This window comes from Aegilops tauschii, chromosome 2 (genome assembly GCF_002575655.3).
Source record: "Aegilops tauschii subsp. strangulata cultivar AL8/78 chromosome 2, Aet v6.0, whole genome shotgun sequence".
NCBI classification, from domain to species: domain Eukaryota; kingdom Viridiplantae; phylum Streptophyta; class Magnoliopsida; order Poales; family Poaceae; genus Aegilops; species Aegilops tauschii.
In genome coordinates, this window is record NC_053036.3 from 141,272,938 (window position 1) to 141,291,334 (window position 18,397).

At 44.4% G+C, this 18,397-nt stretch overlaps 1 protein-coding gene across 1 annotated transcript; it reads left to right on the forward strand.

Moving 5' to 3' along the window:
* The first annotated feature begins 2,837 nt into the window (after positions 1 to 2,837).
* On the forward strand, positions 2,838 to 15,239 carry LOC109785833 (aspartic proteinase 36). Its single transcript, XM_020344423.4, has 12 exons — positions 2,838 to 3,210; positions 3,309 to 3,429; positions 4,885 to 5,312; positions 5,445 to 5,601; positions 10,495 to 10,577; positions 10,683 to 10,779; positions 10,884 to 10,956; positions 12,930 to 13,115; positions 13,403 to 13,524; positions 13,692 to 13,793; positions 13,875 to 13,975; positions 14,706 to 15,239. Exons 1-12 carry the CDS (start codon positions 2,954 to 2,956, stop codon positions 14,875 to 14,877), a joined length of 1,899 nt encoding a protein of 632 aa, XP_020200012.1. The 5' UTR covers positions 2,838 to 2,953; the 3' UTR covers positions 14,878 to 15,239.
* Positions 15,240 to 18,397: the final 3,158 nt, after the last annotated feature.

Below are 18,397 nucleotides of genomic sequence, written 5' to 3' on the forward strand. Positions count from 1 at the left end.
CCTCTCCGTCATACGGAGTGACAAATCCCAGTCTTGATCCATGCCAACTCAACAGACACCCTCGGAGATACCTGTAGAGCACCTTTATAGTCACCCAGTTACGTTGCAACGTTTGGTACACACAAGGTATTCCTCCGGTGTCAGTGAGTTGCATGATCTCATGGTCATAGGAACATATACTTGACATGCAGAAAATGATAGCAATAAACTCGATGCGATCATATGCTACGTTCATAGTTTGGGTCTTGTCCATCACGTCATTCTCTTAATGATGTGATCCCATTATCAAATGACAACTCATGTCTATGACTAGGAAACCATAGTCATCTTTGATCAACGAGCTAGTCAGGTAGAGGCTTACTAGGGACATGTTGTTGTCTATGTATCCACACGTGCATTTGAGTTTTCGGTCAATACAATTATGGCATGGATAATAAACGATTATCATGAACAAGGAAACATAATAATAACCACTTTATTATTGCGTCTAGGGCATATTTCCAACAGATGTCTCTCTCTCAAAAAATGGATATGAGAAGTGTAGTTTAGTCCTGGTTGCTCTCTCTAAGAGTGAGTGGTGGTGGATGGGTATAAATAGCCATCACCAAAAATCCAACCGTTACAAATTTTAAGCACACCTCGGTGTCATCGAAAAGAATTCCCGGTGAGACCGAGCAGTGTAAAAGATCCGAACGTATCGAATGAATCCACTCAATGAGACCGATTCACGATGACCTAAGCAGATTCCACATCTCGATAATTCCGATCGGTTCAACTCGGTAGTTCCGAAGTGAACACTGGCCACTGCACTTTGGTGAGACCGAATGTCATCTCAGTTGTACCGAGTTTCTAGGGTTTGGCTTATGGCTCTGTCTTGGCTAACTCGGTGGGTCCGGATGTGAGTGTTTCGGTGGGACCAAGTTTTACTTTAGGGTTTTGACAGATGGAGATGTGGGAAAGTGGTTGCGGGTTTTTGGAGCAATATCTTCAAGCACTTGAGCAATTGAGTCATGATCAAAACCTCACCCCTTTTAATAGTATTGGCTTTCCTATGGACTCAATGTGATCTTTGATCACCTAACAAAAAATGTAGTCTTGAAGCTTTTGCCAATGTGTTTCCTTAGCATTTTGAGGGGTCCACGATCACATGTCCTTGTCATGCCAACATTGAACTTTCCTAAAATTTATCTTCGAATAGGCATTAGTTCAATGACATATATGTTGTTATTAATTACCAAAACCACCCGGGGATTAGTTGCACTTTCACACACACACACACACACACAAATCCTAGATGGAGGGGCGACGACGGCTCACGACGGAGGGCGGCGGTGGCTCGTGCCTTCATGCCGAGGTGGTACTTGCAGGCGGACTTGTAGATGGTGTACGCGAGCTAGTACTCCGCATCCGCCTCCTCGAAGCGTGCGGCGACTCCCTCGTTGTCGGCGTCTAACGCCTCCTTCGCGGCAAATTGGGCCACCTCCACCTCGCGGAGAGCCTTCATGGATGACCAGAGGGCATCGTACAGCTCGTCGAAGCGGCGCCACCCGTGGAGAGAGCGCCGCACTGGCGCGCCTGCTCATGGTGCCACGACTCGATGGTGTGGCCGCTGGAGCTGCTGGCCTCCGCGTCGTGCCGACGCTTACTCGGCGGCGATGGGAGGCGACCACCACATCCGCGGCCACCACCTTCTCCCGACATGGCTGCGGCCGGAGCTAAAAAAATAGTGGCAGAGGGGAGGAGGAACGCGACGGAGGGGAAAAGGACATCGGCAGATCTGATGCGAGACGACAACCCTAAATTGTCCTCTTCCCGTAGATATAACGACTGGAGGGGGAGGTTTGCGGCCGCCCGTATAATATTTACGGGCCGACACAATTTTAGCGGACCTGTTTCGGCCTTGAAACGGCAGGATAATATATGGGCCGGTGGCGGATAGCGCACTTGCTTAGAGATGCTCTTCCACACCGAAAGTCCCTTTCTACACCCGAGCTCAAATGAGCTCGGGATGAGCAGTAATTCGAAATTCATTAAAAAATTGTTCAAAAAATCTGATTTTTTTATGGAAAACTTTGACAGATGTTCTAAGAGCTTGCAAAATTTCATCACAAAATCATATTTATGGAAGTCGTGGCAAAAAATAAAATAAAATCAGTGCTCCAAAATGCTTTAGAAAGTAACATTTTCAGAGTATCGATTTTTAGCCACAGATTCCACAAATGTGACTTTATGATGAAACTTTACACGCTCTTATAACATTTGTCAAAGTTTATCATAAAATATATTCAGATTTTAAAAATACTCCCGCCGTTCCTTTATATAAGGTGTATTTGTTTTTTAAAAGTCAAACGAGTGCAAGGTTGACCAAGTTTCTAGAAAAATATATCAATATTCACAATATGAAATTTATATCATTTGATCGATCATGAAAGGTAGTTTTATATTTTATCTATCAGGTATTGCAGATGTTTCTATTTTGTTCTATAATCTTGGTCAAACTTTTAAATGATTGACTTGCACGGAAACCAAGTTTTGAGTATGATTTTACTGTTCACCCGAGCTCATTTGAGCTCGAGTGCAACAACTTCACCCTTCCACACCTCAATCTTCACTGAAAAAAATCCACAGAAAAAAAATCTTCACTGGAAAAATATATACCACTACGCACCTTATCCAGTCGCATGTCAGAGCCCCCGTCCGAGGGGCCCCAGGTGCACATATCCCTGACGTCAGGCAGGACCATGGGCCAGTTTCCACCACTGACCTGTGGGGCCTACGGTGCATTCTCCATTGGCAGGCGGTAACGAATATTATCCGACCCGGACGGCCCCGTAAATGGCGAATTTCCGACATTGCCCCTCCCCCTTCCTCTAACAAGTCGTCGCCTGGGGCCTCGTCGCTCCCCCTCGGCACAACGACCTCGACCCTCCCCCATTCCTCGCGCGGCGCGACCATGGCGAGCCGCGGCTGGCGTCGTCCGCTCGCCTCGCTGCCAGCCCTCGCCCTGGCCTTCCTTCTCCTCGCCGTCGCTGCCGCCGCGGCCGGATCCCCCGACCGGACAGCCGCCTCGCGGCCGCCGCTGGTGCTCCCGCTCACGCTCTCCTACCCCAACGCGAGCCGGGTCGCGTCGTCCAGGTCCAGGCGAGGGCTCGCCGAAGGAGGTCACCCCAGCGCCCGCATGCGCCTCCACGACGATCTCCTCACCAACGGGTCGGTACACTTCGGATTCCCCTCTCATTTCTTTCCTACCGAATTTGCTGGGTGCTCCGTTGGATCTGAGGCTCGCGGATTGTTTTCGTATTGGTTAGGTATTACACGACGCGGCTGTACATCGGGACGCCCCCGCAGGAGTTCGCGCTGATCGTCGACTCCGGGAGCACCGTCACCTACGTGCCCTGCGCCTCCTGCGAGCAGTGCGGCAACCACCAGGTGGGCCTTGATTCTTCTGCTTCTATGTTCAGCCACCACTTCGAAACTTTATGTGATGATTAGATTAATTGCGCATGGATAATTTGATACCCACACGGGCACACGTGAAACTGTAGGTGAATCATTGAAGCTAGCTAATTTAACATGTGGTTTTGCAGCTGACACAAGTTTGTAATGCTACTTTGCATGCATCATTAATTCGTTATGTAGGGATTTTAGTTCTCAGAACTCAGCAGAAATTTGTTGATAGATCAGGAAATTCAAGTTTATTTATGTCATGTGGGTAGAGTGTACGTGTACTAAGAGCACCTCCTCAACCTGCAGGTACTATTAAAACTGAGGCAGGCTAAATTATATGCTTTGTGTAAATGATCGATGACTCAAATTAACACTGTGTTTGGCATTCCTCAATGAATACCATGCTAATCTTGGTAACGACCAGCAAAATTTGGCTTTTGTTTGGTGGGCATTGTTTCAGCAAAAAGTTATTCTATTGGACTGCCAAACCTTGTGGCTTTGGTATAATTAGTCCTAAATAAGTGTTAGCTAACTTTTGGCAGGTGTTTGGCTTGACCATGCCAATGTGTTTGTAGTGCCTTTTTTTTTGGTCTTGTTACCTGTTTAGTCACTACTAACCCCGTTCTCAGTTCTAGATCTAGTATTGCTGTTTTTATAATCTGTGCTGATTATCTGAATGCAGAAGAAGATGCATGTATGCACGAAGAAAAATGCTTCCCATCCTTGTCATGTATTTTTAGTTTTTACTACATTCTATAGCCAAATCCAAGAAGATGCATATATTGCTCGTCTTGTGTAACTCGCAGTCTGAAAATTCCGTTGGTGATGTCTTTGTTAGCCAATGTAAAGGGGCATAAGTGAGATGTATAGATGTCAGCCAACATAAAGGGGAGTAAGTGGGATGTAAATAGAAACATAAACTAACCGATATGTGGCATTTGAAGTCTTGTACAGCCAATATCTTGTAGCCAAAGTAACATGTTAAAAAATAGAAACACTGGAGACAAAAAGAATTAGACTTTATGACTACTGTTGGTTAGTGGTCTGTATAGTTTCAACTTTCAAGTAACCAAATTCATAAATAAATTAGATTTGCTGAAACCATCTTGATGCAACTGACGAAATGTAATGATGGACCACGATTTATGCAATTGCCATCATTGTTGTACCATCACATTTAGTATTCTATATTGTGTTTTGCTTATTGAATCGCCAAACATTGCTGAAGACATGTGTGTAGTACTGGTGTGGAAATGATTTTGTTTTTGGCCTATTTTTATAATTCAAAATACATGAAGATGTGCGTGCTGCCATAAGCATCATGCCATATAGGAAAATATTTCATTCTACTGGTCTTGGCGATCACCACTATTTATGCTTGTAAATTCTTCTTGATTACCAGGCAGTTAACGTATGCCTATGTTTTGCTTGATGTAGGATCCAAGGTTTCAACCTGATCTCTCCAGTACATATTCACCAGTAAAATGCAATGTTGATTGCAATTGTAATAGTGATAAGAGCCAGTGCACTTATGAGAGGCAGTATGCTGAAATGAGCTCCAGCAGCGGGGTACTTGGTGAGGACATTGTGTCGTTTGGCACAGAAAGTGAACTTAAGCCACAGCGTGCTGTTTTTGGCTGTGAAAATTCTGAAACTGGAGATTTGTTCAGCCAGCATGCTGATGGCATAATGGGGTTGGGCCGTGGTCAACTTAGCATAATGGATCAGCTTGTTGATAAGGGTGTCATAGGTGATTCATTCTCTATGTGCTATGGTGGAATGGATATTGGTGGTGGTGCTATGGTACTTGGTGCAATGCCTGCCCCTCCTGACATGGTATACACACATTCAAACGCTGTCCGCAGGTAACATAAGTCGTTTTGCACTATTACATGGGAGTTTTGTTCGTTTTTCTGTGTGGGTGGGTTGCGGGTTCCTCTATTGTAAATTTGTAATAGTGATGCACCTTCTTATTAACTTGTCTCAAATGGAAACAGCCCATATTACAACATTGAGTTGAAGGAAATACATGTTGCTGGAAAGCCATTGCGGGTAGACCCAAGGATCTTTGACGGTAAACATGGGACTGTCTTGGATAGTGGGACCACATATGCATACCTCCCAGAACAAGCTTTTGTAGCTTTTAAAGATGCTGTAAGTTATGAGATGATTTGTCCTTCAGTTACTTAATAAATTTTACCATTTCATGGGATCTTTGTTCTTCTATAGGTATGTTTCCATTATGTGGAATCTACTTTCTTGCTATCTTGTTTTTGCAGCTTACCATTTTAAAAAGCGATCTTTCTATGTTTCCATTAGTTGAGGACTTGCCATCTTTTTTACTTTTACGGCTTTGCACAAAGGAGGTTAACCATCATGATGACACTAAAGCCTACTCCCTCCTTTCCGGTTTATAGGGCTTATCTCAAAATCTTAGTTTTTCCATTTTATAAGGCTCAATTTGGTTGTTCCCCATCACAATTTCAGATTCCAAGGTGCATTAAATAATTGCATGCAAGTATTAAGAGAAAATTGACCAATGCATGTACTTTATGCATGCATGCATTGCAATTAATACATTGGTAAACATAAATTTTTGGGGAAAACAAGAGCATTAATTGGGTGCTTTTGCAAATTACAAAAAGTATTCCACCACTCACCATCTACCTTGGTTCGTGACATTTTTGAATTGAGCCCTATAAACCGGAAAGGAGGGAGTAATTTGGTTGCAAGGGAAATGTATCCCAGGGATGTAATCCCACTCGAGGGGATTTCCATGGCCATCGGGGATCCTCTCGTCCCACCATGGGAAGATCACCACGTCAGTTTGGATGACAGGAGAAAGGGGAGGAGATCACGTCCAGAAAAGACCTTGGTTGGAGGAAAAGAAAGACGAACGCAGGGACATGACAGGGATTCCTCTGGCTGTTGAGATCTTGGGGGAAGGAAAAGCACGGCTGCCGACCCGTCTTTGTCGCCGGAGGGAATGGTCTTGGAGGCGTAGCACTCAGGGTAGTCGTCGGAGGAGATTGCTAGGTGCGCCTTGTGCCGTTGCCTCGCGTGCGCGAGCGCCAGTCGTGGCTTTTCTCCCCAACCTCTCTAGGCGTGGATCTCTCACCCAGGGAAAGGATGGAGATCGGGGCAGAAAATCCCCAGTGAGTGAGCGACCAAATGCCGCCGCGGTTTTCCACGGGCCGATTCGCCCCGTGGGCTCTGTGCCATGGTTTTGAGGGGGATCCCGTGCTACCAAACGAGCCCTAAATGTTTTAGTGCCTTGGGGTAATGGAAGTGTTACTCCCTACTTTGGTCTTTGGCACCATCTACTTCTGTATATCTACCACCACCAATATGTTGGTCACTGTTTCTCCTTCTATTCTCTTGATTGTTGCTTCGCAAAATTGTCCCAATTACCGTTGGAATTTAATCACTCACCCCCCCCCTCTCTGCTGGAGCTGAATCACTCCCTCTCTCTGTGTGTTGTTTCTCACAACGTACACATGTACACAGGCTGTTTTGGTGACTTGCTGCCTCACAGCCAAAGCCGTTTCTCTTATTGGTGCACTACTAGCTTACCTTACAAAGATGGCATACCTATTTATAGGCTACATGAACTGACCTTGACTAATACAGCTCAGAAGTAGCTAGCTTCCTTGCATACTAAGATATCTAGTAGTCAAACTTCCTTTACCTTTTAACCGCTCTTACTGCCATGCAGCTATGATATAGCTGGACTTGCATATGTTTAAGATAACGATAAGATTAATTCTAACAATCACTCCCTCTGGTCCTTTTTAGTCTGCATATAAGTTTTGTCCGAAGTCAAAGTATCTCTACTTTGACCAAACTTATAGGAAAGTATCAACACTCGCAATGCCAAACCAATGTTTTTAGATTCATTATGAAATGTAGTTTCATGGAGAGGACAGAAGGCGAAGGAGGTGGAGGATACCGGCTTCAAGCTGTGGTACACGGGGACGGCTGCAAACAGAAATGGCGTAGGCATCTTGATTAACAAGAGCCTCAAGTATGGAGTGGTAGACGTCAAGAGACGTGGGGACCGGATTATCTTGGTCAAGCTGGTAGTTGAGGACTTGGTTCTCAATGTTATCAGTGCGTATGCCCCGCAAGTAGGCCACAATGAGAACACCAAGAGGGAGTTCTGGGAAGGCCTGGAAGACATGGTTAGGAGTGTACCGATTGGTGAGAAGCTCTACATAGGAGGAGACCTCAATGGCCACGTGGGTACATCTAACACAGGTTTTGAAGGGGCGCACGGGGGCTTTGGCTATGGCATTAGGAATCAAGAAGGAGAAGATGTCTTAAGCTTTGCTCTAGCCTACAACATGATTGTTGCTAACACCCTCTTTAGAAAGAGAGAATCACATCTGGTGACTTTTAGTAGTGGCCAACACTCTAGCCAGATTGATTTCATCCTCTCGAGAAGAGAAGATAGGCGTGCGTGCCTAGATTGTAAGGTGATACCTGGAGAGAGTGTTGTACCCCAGCATAAGCTGGTGGTTGCTGACTTCCGCTTTCGGATTCGTGTTCAGCGGGATAAGCGTGCCAAAGTCGCTAGAACAAAGTGGTGGAAGCTCAAGGGGGAGGTAGCTCAAGTGTTCAAGGAGAGGGTCATTAAGGAGGGCCCTTGGGAGGAAGGAGGGGATGCGGACAATGTGTGGACGAAGATGGCGACTTGCATTCGTAAGGTGGCCTCGGAGGAGTTTGGAGTGTCCAGGGGAAGGAGAAGCGAAGATAAGGATACCTGGTGGTGGAATGATGATGTCCAGAAGGCAATTAAAGAGAAGAAAGATTGCTTCAGACGCCTATACCTGGATAGGAGTGCAGACAACATAGAGAAGTACAAGATGGCGAAGAAGGCCGCATAGCGAGCTGTTGGTGAAGCAAGGGGTCGGGCATATGAGGACCTCTACCAACGGTTAGGCACGAAGGAAGGCGAAAGGGACATCTATAAGATGGCCAAGATCCGAGAGAGGAAGACGAGGGATATTGGCCAAGTCAAATGCATCAAGGACGGAGCAAGCCAACTCTTGGTGAAGGACGAGGAGATTAAGCATAGATGGCGGGAGTACTTCGACAAGCTGTTCAATGGGGAGAATGAGAGTTCTACCATTGAACTGGACTACTCCTTTGGTGAGACCGGCATGCGTTTTGTGCGGCGAATCCAGGAGTCTGAGGTCAAGGAGGCTTTAAAAAGGATGAAAGGAGGCAAGGCGATGGGCCCTGATTGTATCCCCATTGAGGTGTGGAAAGGTCTCGGGGACATAGCGATAGTATGGCTAACCAAGCTTTTCAACCTCATTTTTCGGGCAACAAGATGCCAGAAGAATGGAGACGGAGTATATTAGTACCAATCTTCAAGAACAAGGGGGATGTTCAGAGTTGTACTAATTACCGTGGAATTAAGCTGATGAGCCATACAATGAAGCTATGGGAGAGAGTCATTGAGCACCGCTTAAGAAGAATGACAAGCGTGACCAAAAATCAGTTTGGTTTCATGCCTGGGAGGTCGACCATGGAAGCCATTTTCTTGGTACGACAACTTATGGAGAGATATAGGGAGCAAAAGAAGGACTTGCATATGGTGTTCATTGACTTGGAGAAGGCCTATGATAAGATACCGCGGAATGTCATGTGGTGGGCCTTGGAGAAACACAAAGTCCCAGCAAAGTACATTACCCTCATCAAGGACATGTACGATAATGTTGTGACAAGTGTTCGAACAAGTGATGTCGACACTGATGACTTCCCGATTAAGATAGGACTGCATCAGGGGTCAGCTTTGAGCCCTTATCTTTTTGCATTGGTGATGGATGAGGTCACAAGGGATATACAAGGAGATATCCCATGGTGTATGCTCTTTGCGGATGATGTGGTGCTAGTTGACGATAGTCGGACGGGGGTAAATAGGAAGTTAGAGTTATGGAGACAAACCTTGGAATCGAAAGGGTTTAGGCTTAGTAGAACTAAAACCGAGTACATGATGTGCGGTTTCAGTACTACTAGGTGTGAGGAGGAGGAGGTTAGCCTTGATGGCCAGGTGGTACCTCAGAAGGACACCTTTCGGTATTTGGGGTCAATGCTGCAGGAGGATGGGGGTATTGATGAAGATGTGAACCATCGAATCAAAGCCGGATGGATGAAGTGGCGCCAAGCTTCTGGCATTCTTTGTGACAAGAGAGTGCCACAAAAGCTAAAAGGCAAGTTCTACAGGATGGCGGTTCGACCCGCAATGTTGTATGGCACTGAGTGTTGGCCGACTAAAAGGCGACATGTTCAACAGTTAGGTGTGGCGGAGATGCGTATGTTGAGATGGATGTGTGGCCACACGAGGAAGGATTGAGTCCGGAATGATGATATACGAGATAGAGTTGGGGTAGCACCAATTGAAGAGAAGCTTGTCCAACATCGTCTGAGATGGTTTGGGCATATTCAGCGCAGGCCTCCAGAAGCTCCAGTGCATAGTGGACGGCTAAAGCGTGCGGAGAACGTCAAGAGAGGGCGGGGTAGACCGAATTTGACATGGGAGGAGTCCGTTAAGAGAGACCTGAAGGATTGGAGTATCACCAAAGAGCTAGCATTGGACAGGGGTGCGTGGAAGCTTGCTATCCATGTGCCAGAGCCATGAGTTGGTTGCGAGATCTTATGGGTTTCACCTCTAGCCTACCCCAACTTGTTTGGGACTAAAGGCTTTGTTGTTGTTGTTGTTGTTGTTGTTGTTGTATGAAATGTAGTTTCATGGAATATATATTTGGTATTGTATATGCTGATATATTTTAATATATATTTGGTCAAACTTTGTATAGTTTGACTTAACACAAATCTAATACGCGGACTAAAAAGGACCGGAGGGAGTACAATGAACACATGTGCAGTTGTGCAGTTGTGCACCTTGTGTTTTCATCTTGTTTCTTACCTCATGCAAGCAGTTTTCTAGTTTTGGTCCTACGTTAACAGTTTCAGAAACAAATAACTGTTTGTTCTACTCTTGGTAAAACATGATGTAATGATTATATTCTTAATCAATAGGTGACAAGCAAGGTCCATCCCCTCAAGAAAATCCGTGGACCTGACCCAAATTACAAGGACATCTGCTTTGCAGGTGCTGGAAGGTGACTTCTGGATGATCATAACAATTATTTATTTTCGTTAGCAATTCTTCTGATGTTCTCAGCAACATTCATATGGAGCTGTAATATGCATCACTTTACTTCCAGGAACGTCTCCCAGTTATCAGAGGTATTTCCAAAGGTTGACATGGTATTTGGAAATGGACAGAAGCTCTCACTTTCACCTGAAAATTATTTATTCCGGGTAAATCATGAAGTTATAATATTTTAATCCAATTAAGGCAGCATTTGTTTACTTTGCCTGTTGGTGCTGTCCGCTGATGCTGTGTCTCCAATTTTGAAATAAAGCACTCCAAAGTCGAAGGGGCTTATTGCCTGGGTGTGTTCCAAAATGGGAAAGATCCAACAACTCTATTAGGTGGTAAGGCACTAAACTCTAGTAGGAGTTTCAAGAACATTTGCCTTACAACCCCTCTACATTTCTTATCTGTGTCATTTGCACCCGCATGACTTATCGTGCACTTTGCTGTTGGTCCTCTTGGACAAATTACTGTGCGTAGGTTATCCATCATTTGTTTCTATTGTGTATCTTTCTGTCAGATCCCACCCATATTGCTAGTTTGCTACTGGATAGTTAAACAATGTATTTCCTATTTCCGTATTGACTTATAAAGTACACATGCTTATAGATTCATGCATTAGGATCGTAACTGGAGAACATTTTATGCCATCCATCTGTAACACTTTCTGATTTTGTCATCCTGGGCATGAAAATGATTAGTAGTGTATGCTGAATAATAAAAGGCATGTAGACAGGTACTATAACCAGCTTATGCACTTATGTGTGATGAGGATTTGATTTGAAACTTGGGGAATTGTATTAGATGATTATTTTGATGCCATCCATATGTGACACTATCTAAGCGCTGCTATGCATACGACACTTCTCCATCCGATTTTGGTACGATAGATCAAATTGCTGTTTGATTCCCATCATATCCCTGATCAGTGCTGTTCAAAGTTAGTGCTGTAACTAAGAGCGTGTTTGGTTGGCTTCCATGCTACTGTATGCCTGGCCTGGATAGGTCCCTGAAGTCTGCCTGGTGGTTGTTTTGTTCGTGTCCACAAAGAGAAACTGCATGCCTGGCCTGGCTGATCCAGGGATATGATTAGCCTGGTCAAGTTTAAAAATAAATAAGGAGAGCATGATGTTTAGCCCAGGCAGCGAGCTTAGCCTGGCCCAGGCGTCCAGTTCCCCGCGCCTGGACGAGCCGCAACAAGCCTGGCCAATAATTAACATTTTTTATTCCCAGGCTAACACAACAGCAGGTCACGTAGCATTCAAACAAGCCACTGCCAGGCTAGCCTGGACAGGTAAAAACACGTCACCTTACCAGGCGGAAGCCAGGCATCGAAAATTTTCAGGCACCTGCCCCAGGGTTCCAACCAAACTAGCCCTAAATCAGACATCACCTGTTGTACACACAGACAGAGTACTTCCATTCTGGTCTTTTCTTCTTTGACATAAAAATAATTAGTAGTATATGCTGAATAATGAAATGATTAACTAAATGACACATGTATTCTAACTACTTATGCACTTGTGTGCGATGAAAATTTGATTCGAGAATTAAATGATTAACTTGGGAAACTGTGGATGACAATGGGTTTAGAATTAGAATAAAACGAAGAACCTATCGAACAAATAGAGGAAAGGGCGGTAAGGGGAAAAAGTAAAGTCTAAGTGACATATAGCACGAAAAGGAAATCCAATTTCGGTAAGACTTGATCTGAATCGTTACAATCTGACCTGCTTTTTTATGCTAGCTTTTCTTGGCATCACTTCTTCAGTCCATTCAGTAGTCTACTCATGCAAGCTGAAATTTGTATCAAAATATCTGGTGATCATAAAAACTCCTTTTGTGAATAATAAGGCAAACCAGCCCTGTTTCCTCAAAGAAAGGGAACATGCGATTCTTCTTAACTTGTTATGCTCACAAGGAAACCAGAAACTAGCTAGAACAGTGTCACTTCCAGATTTCAGCGAACTTGGAGCCATGGGTTTATGGAGTGAACATGCAGAAGTTGAGCCTACGGGTGAATCTTCCTGCAATGGTCGTCGGTGGTTGAAACTGACACAAAATATGGGACAAATATCTCTAATGACAGGAATAATAGCTGTTATAATAGAACTTAGCTGCTATATGTTCTCATGTTAGTCACCATTTTCTTCTACAGTGAGTGATATGCATCTTGATTCACTCATAAGTGAAAGTGCATCCATTTTTTAGACATCTTTGTTTGTTTGGATCATTAGAAACATGATAACATACTTCGTTTTCGTTCACTTGGAAACCTGCCCTTATGAATAGCTAACACAATGTTCTCTGGCAGGAATCGTTGTTCGTAATACCCTTGTAACCTATGACCGCCACAATGAAAAGATTGGATTTTGGAAAACTAACTGTTCAGAGTTGTGGGAGAGACTCCAGAGTGGTGGGGCTCCTTCACCAGCACCTTCAAGTGATCCAGGTTCACAAGCAGATTTATCGCCTGCTCCTGCTCCAAGTGGTTTGCCAGGTTTGTGCCTTCTTACTCTGTTTATTTTGCATGTCTTATTCGATGAATGATAAACGTATATTAGTTGTTTGTCGACTCATAGGTGGTAATTTGGGAGTATCATTTTTTTGCTTGCATGGTTGGGAAGCTATTTGATGCTTTTAAGTCCCAAATTTTATAGGGCTTTATATTTTGTGATAAATGAGGCAGTTGCTCAACCTGCCTCTCTAAAGGTTTTCTCTATCCACAATTTATTTGATATTGTATGTACACATGATTTATCATATCTGTGATTTCTTTGCTTGCAGAATATGATGTTGGTCTCATCGCTGTTTATATGTCGATAAATGTTACGTATCCAAACCTGAAACCTCACCTACATGAGTTGGCTGAGCTGTTGGCTAAAGAGCTGGAGATAGATTCCAGTCAGGTAAGGATAAAATATAGTGTGACAATGCTATGATCATGCTAGTTATGTTTGCAGAATGCTTCCTTTTTGAAGGAGTAAGAACAACTGTTCTTGGAATTTACTTGATTTTGCTCTATTTTATAGTTCTTCATGGTGATTTGGCTGAAGTTACTCTTTTATTTCTATAGGTCCGACTTATGAATGTTACTGGGCAGGGAAACTCTACTCTAATCAGATGGGATATTTTCCCAGCTGGATCTTCTAATTCTATGTCTAATGCAACAGCAATGGTATCATCCACTCTTTTGTGGACTATTTCAGTTTTCTTCTTCTTTGCAAAATGATTAATCATTTGCTTTGATATATGATAGGGTATCATTTATCGGCTGACTCAACATCATGTTCAGTTGCCTGAACATCTTGGCAGTTATCAGTTACTCGAGTGGAATGTGCAGCAACCTGTATCGAGAAGGTGAGAAAATGCATTTATGCCATTCGTACCTTGCCCGATATACATTCACATTTTCTAATTCGGCCATCCCTTAATGCAGAAGAAGTTTAGTTCATTTAGAATAAAAATAATATGTTTACCTGAAATGACCATGCAACATCTCTTTAACATGTATCGTGGCTTAAAAGGTCATAAAAAACAGAAAAAGGAAGTTACCGCCTTACCGGAACACATAATGGAAGTTAACAAGTCACAAAATAACGTTAGATAATGTTTGTAATGGCTTCAACATTTGGTACTATGTTGCAGCTATCATAACATTAATCTGTACCATTGTCATTCTTCTTTTCTTGGAAGATAAGCTCTAGTGCATAATATTGTTCTGCAATGGTGAATATGAAAAGGGATATCCAAAGTTGCTGAGGATTGCCAAATACCATTGGCACTGCTTATTTAAGGAATATCCTGTGGGGCTGTTTGCAAGAATGGTATTTGTCTGTGAAGTTCCGATATTTAAGTTAATTTGAACTAAATACCAATTTTTCACCAAGAAACCCCTCTTTCAAACAAGCCTAATGGCGATATTTTGTACTACATCTACATCCTCATTTTATGTCCTCCCGAAGAGTATCTTTTGTCTGCGTTAACATTCTATATGAAGCGATTTCCTTGAATTGTGTTTTGATGGTGCTATATGATTTACATTCTATTGTCTTACAAACATTTGACATTGCATCATAATTTGTTACAGGTCATGGTTGCAAGAACATGTTGTCTCCATACTGGTTGGAGTTTTGCTAGTTGTTTTCCTGTCTTTATCGGCCTTTTTAGGACTGTATCTCTGGAGAAAGAAATTTAGAGGTCAAGCTGCATATAGACCTGTGGGCTCAGTGGGGCCTGAACAAGAACTCCAACCGCTATAATATTGAAGCTCTTTGACTGGGCAACAAATAGGTAATTCTTTGGTAGAGATACTATTATGCGGGCTACCATATTGCGGCGGTACACATCTGCTGTTGGAGTAGCCCTTTTCCTTTGTATGTAACACAAAGCATCTAGCTTACAGAAGAAGCACATGATGACATGACTTGTTGGTTCAAAAGTTAGAGAGTTAGTTCATAAACTATCTAGCAATTCAGATCAAGAGCTCCCTCTTGAGGCTTACTGTAGAAGAAGGTTTTGTTCATGTAATGTAGATTAAATAGAATAGACCAGACACAAATCGCACTGGTGGTGCAATGTTGTAATATCTATTTGATAAGAGCCGAAGACCTTTTTTGCTTCAGTAATTTCTACGACGAAGGTTTCACGGTCCTTGGGTGTGTGGTGTTCTGCTTGAAGATACTACTACATACTAAGAGTTGTCTAGAATTGACAAATCTGTTACATTCATTTTTTTCCAGAGAGTACGCTTATGCGTACCATATCTTTATAGAAGAGAAAATGTTTACAATAGACGGCAGAACAATCGCAAGCTGATCGCTAGTGAAACACCACACCAAAGATACAAGGGCTATCTTTATAGAAGAGGAGAAAATGTTTACATTAGACGCCAGAACAATCACAAGCTGATTGCTAGGGCCAACACCACACCAAGATACAAGGGCTACCCTCTCACAAAATTAGTAGTTCTCCTATGCACCTCCATGCAGAGATTGTACTTGGCCACGATCCTTCTGACCAACACAGCCTCATGATCATGAACAGGGAGTCAAAACCTCGTTGAGGCGACAGGGCATAGGGCCCTGGCATGAATCCACCGGTCCTGATGACGATCAAGCAATATGGGTGATCCAACCATAGGAAAGAGCTCAGAGAAGCATGCCCACCATGCGTACCTGGCATAGATAGGTGGTTCGCGGTGTCTTGGTCTTGCAGGCATAGGTAGCAAGACGCCATGTTATCCTGGAGCCCATGACTTGCTCGTCGGACTTCCAGATGCAAAATTGCAGAGCAAGCCACATGAAGATCTTGTATGTCAACTTGAGCTTTCCACAACCAAGGTGCAGCAAAATTCGTGGAGCCGTGACATAGCATGCCATAGGTAGCTAGCTGAGCAAACAGGAGATTTGCTCCAGGTTTAAGAGAACACATCCTCGTGACCCGCAAAAAAAGAAAAAAAAAAGAACACATCCTCGTGGTTGGTATTTACTTCGATCTTCCACACCTTGTCCCACAGTTTGGTGTAGTGGATCAGAGCACACATGCTTAGAGCGCCACCAACATCGTCGTGGCCCAAGCGCCGATGGGGAGCCCATCGGCCACTAGTCTGCTCTTGATCTTCCTAGGCATAACTTTGATCAAAACCAGCCGGATGATCTCGCAATGACCTCCAATCCATCAATCTTTCCAAAAGAATTTTTTCGGCCATTGCCCACTTGCACCCTAGCCAGGCTGTAGAAGATGACATTGGCTTTGGGGTTCGGGATAAGTTCGAGACCATGCCATGGCTTGGATGGATCCATGCGGCGCATCCACTCCCACCGGGCACGCACGGCAAAGACGTGCCGCTCAAGGTTTCTCATTCCCAATCCACCAACGATCTTGGGCTTGCAAACTTGTGTCCAAGCGACCAAACATTTTACTCCTTGAACTTCATTAGTGCTAACTCAGAAGAAGGCTTGAAGCCACTTGTCAAGATGTTGTAGGGCTCATTTAGGGGCGTCCGAGATGAGGAGGTGATGCGTTGGCCTAGTAGTTAGGACAGAGTCAACCAACACCAACCTCCCAACCCCGGTGATTAGCCCATGTTGCCAAGGTGGAGCACATTTCATGATGGAGTCCAGCAACGGTTGCCACTCATTCTTGGTCAGCTGTCTTAAAGCCAAAAGTAGGCCAAGATACTTGCACAGAAAGGTCCCAATTGGGCAGCCCTCTCCTCATCCTCGGCGCACCCTCTGATCATGATAACCGATGACTTGTTGCAGCTGATTCTAAGCCCTAAAGCCTCCCAAAACAGATCCATGATGCGCTTGACACAACTCAGCTCCCCGTGTTGCGAGTTGAAGAAAAGCACCACGTCGTCCGAAAATTGACACACGTTGCAACTTGGTAATGTCAGGCAAAGTAGAAAGCACACCCATGTCCTCCGCACGAGCAATGAGAGGCGAGAGCATTACCAGAACAAAGAGCATGGGGAGATGCCCCCCCCCCCCCCCCCCCCCCCCCCCCCCGCCGAAGCCCACTAGCGTAATGGATCCTTGTCCTAGGAAAACCATTCACACACACCTTGGTCCTCGTGGTGGAGAGTAGAATAGATATCCAACTGCCAAATTGTGCCTAATCCTTTTTGCTACAAGACCTCAAACAATAAGCGAGTCGAAGGCGCATGAGATGTCAAGCTTCAAGAGGTTACCAATAATTTTTCGATTGTGAAATCATTTGGCCACCTGCCTGACCTACAGGAAGTTATCGTGCAGATTGCGTCCCTGAATAATCGCATATTGGTTAGCGCAAACAAAATCCACTAGCTGCGATCTCAATTGGTTAGCCAGTGTCTTTGCGAAGATTTTTGGCACACTGTGAACGAGTCTAATCAGGCGAAATCACCAATCTCGTTGGCATCCAGCTTCTTGGGGATCAAGGTGATCAAGGCACGATTGAGTTAGCCAAATCCCCTTCATCAACAGTATAGAGCTTGTGGAAGACAACCATGACATCGTACTTGATAATAGTCCACGCCTTTTGGAAGAAACATGCAATGAACCCATCCGACCAGGGAGCCCTGTTCGGAGGCATGTCTTTGATCGCATGCCAAATTTCTTCCGCCGTAAACATCAAATCCAACTCTTGCAGGTCCTGCCGTTCCATCTGCAAATACTCCAAGTCCAGAGTGTGGTCTCGATATTGTCCCTTACCCAAGAGCTGATCATAAGCCGCAAAGAATGCAACTTCCTCATCATGTTGCTCGGTGTAGATATGCGCATTGCAGTGCACAGTCGGGATGAAATTCTTCGTGTGACGCCCATTGACAACCAGTTAGAATAAGCCGATCTCCGTGTCTCCCTCCTTGAGCCATAGCAGTCTAGATCATTGCCAAGCAATGATTCTCTCCAAAGATGCGAGTCCCAGAACTGCGAGCTTTAGCGTGTTCCTAAGCCATCGTTCACCATCAGACAGTAGCCTCCTCCCCTGAGCAACATCAAGGCGCAAGATAATTTTGTTGGTGATAGCAATGTGCAGTTTCACATTGCCAATTTTCCGCTGCCCCCAAGCCTGGCGATACACAACCGTGTTTCTGAGCAGTCCATCCAATCGATTGAAAGGGTCATGTATCGCGGGGTCACAAGTCCAGGAAGCCTCCTTAAAGCCCTCCAATTTGCACCAAAACAACTCAAACTTGAACCTCTTCTTAGGGTTGAAAGCATTGCTGAAAGGCAACAAAAGGGGCGCGTGATCAGAGACGGAGGTGGAAAGCGCGTGTAGAAGCTCCCAGTCAATCGA

Excerpts from the sequence above, each read along its gene's own strand:
- LOC109785833 (XM_020344423.4), top strand. The coding sequence starts at position 2,954 with ATGGCGAGCCGCGGCTGGCGTCGTCCGCTCGCCTCGCTGCCAGCCCTC. Across the intron at positions 3,430-4,884 it reads AGCAGTGCGGCAACCACCAG|GATCCAAGGTTTCAACCTGA; the intron begins GTGGGCCTTGAT and ends TGCTTGATGTAG. Across the intron at positions 13,794-13,874 it reads TGTCTAATGCAACAGCAATG|GGTATCATTTATCGGCTGAC; the intron begins GTATCATCCACT and ends GATATATGATAG.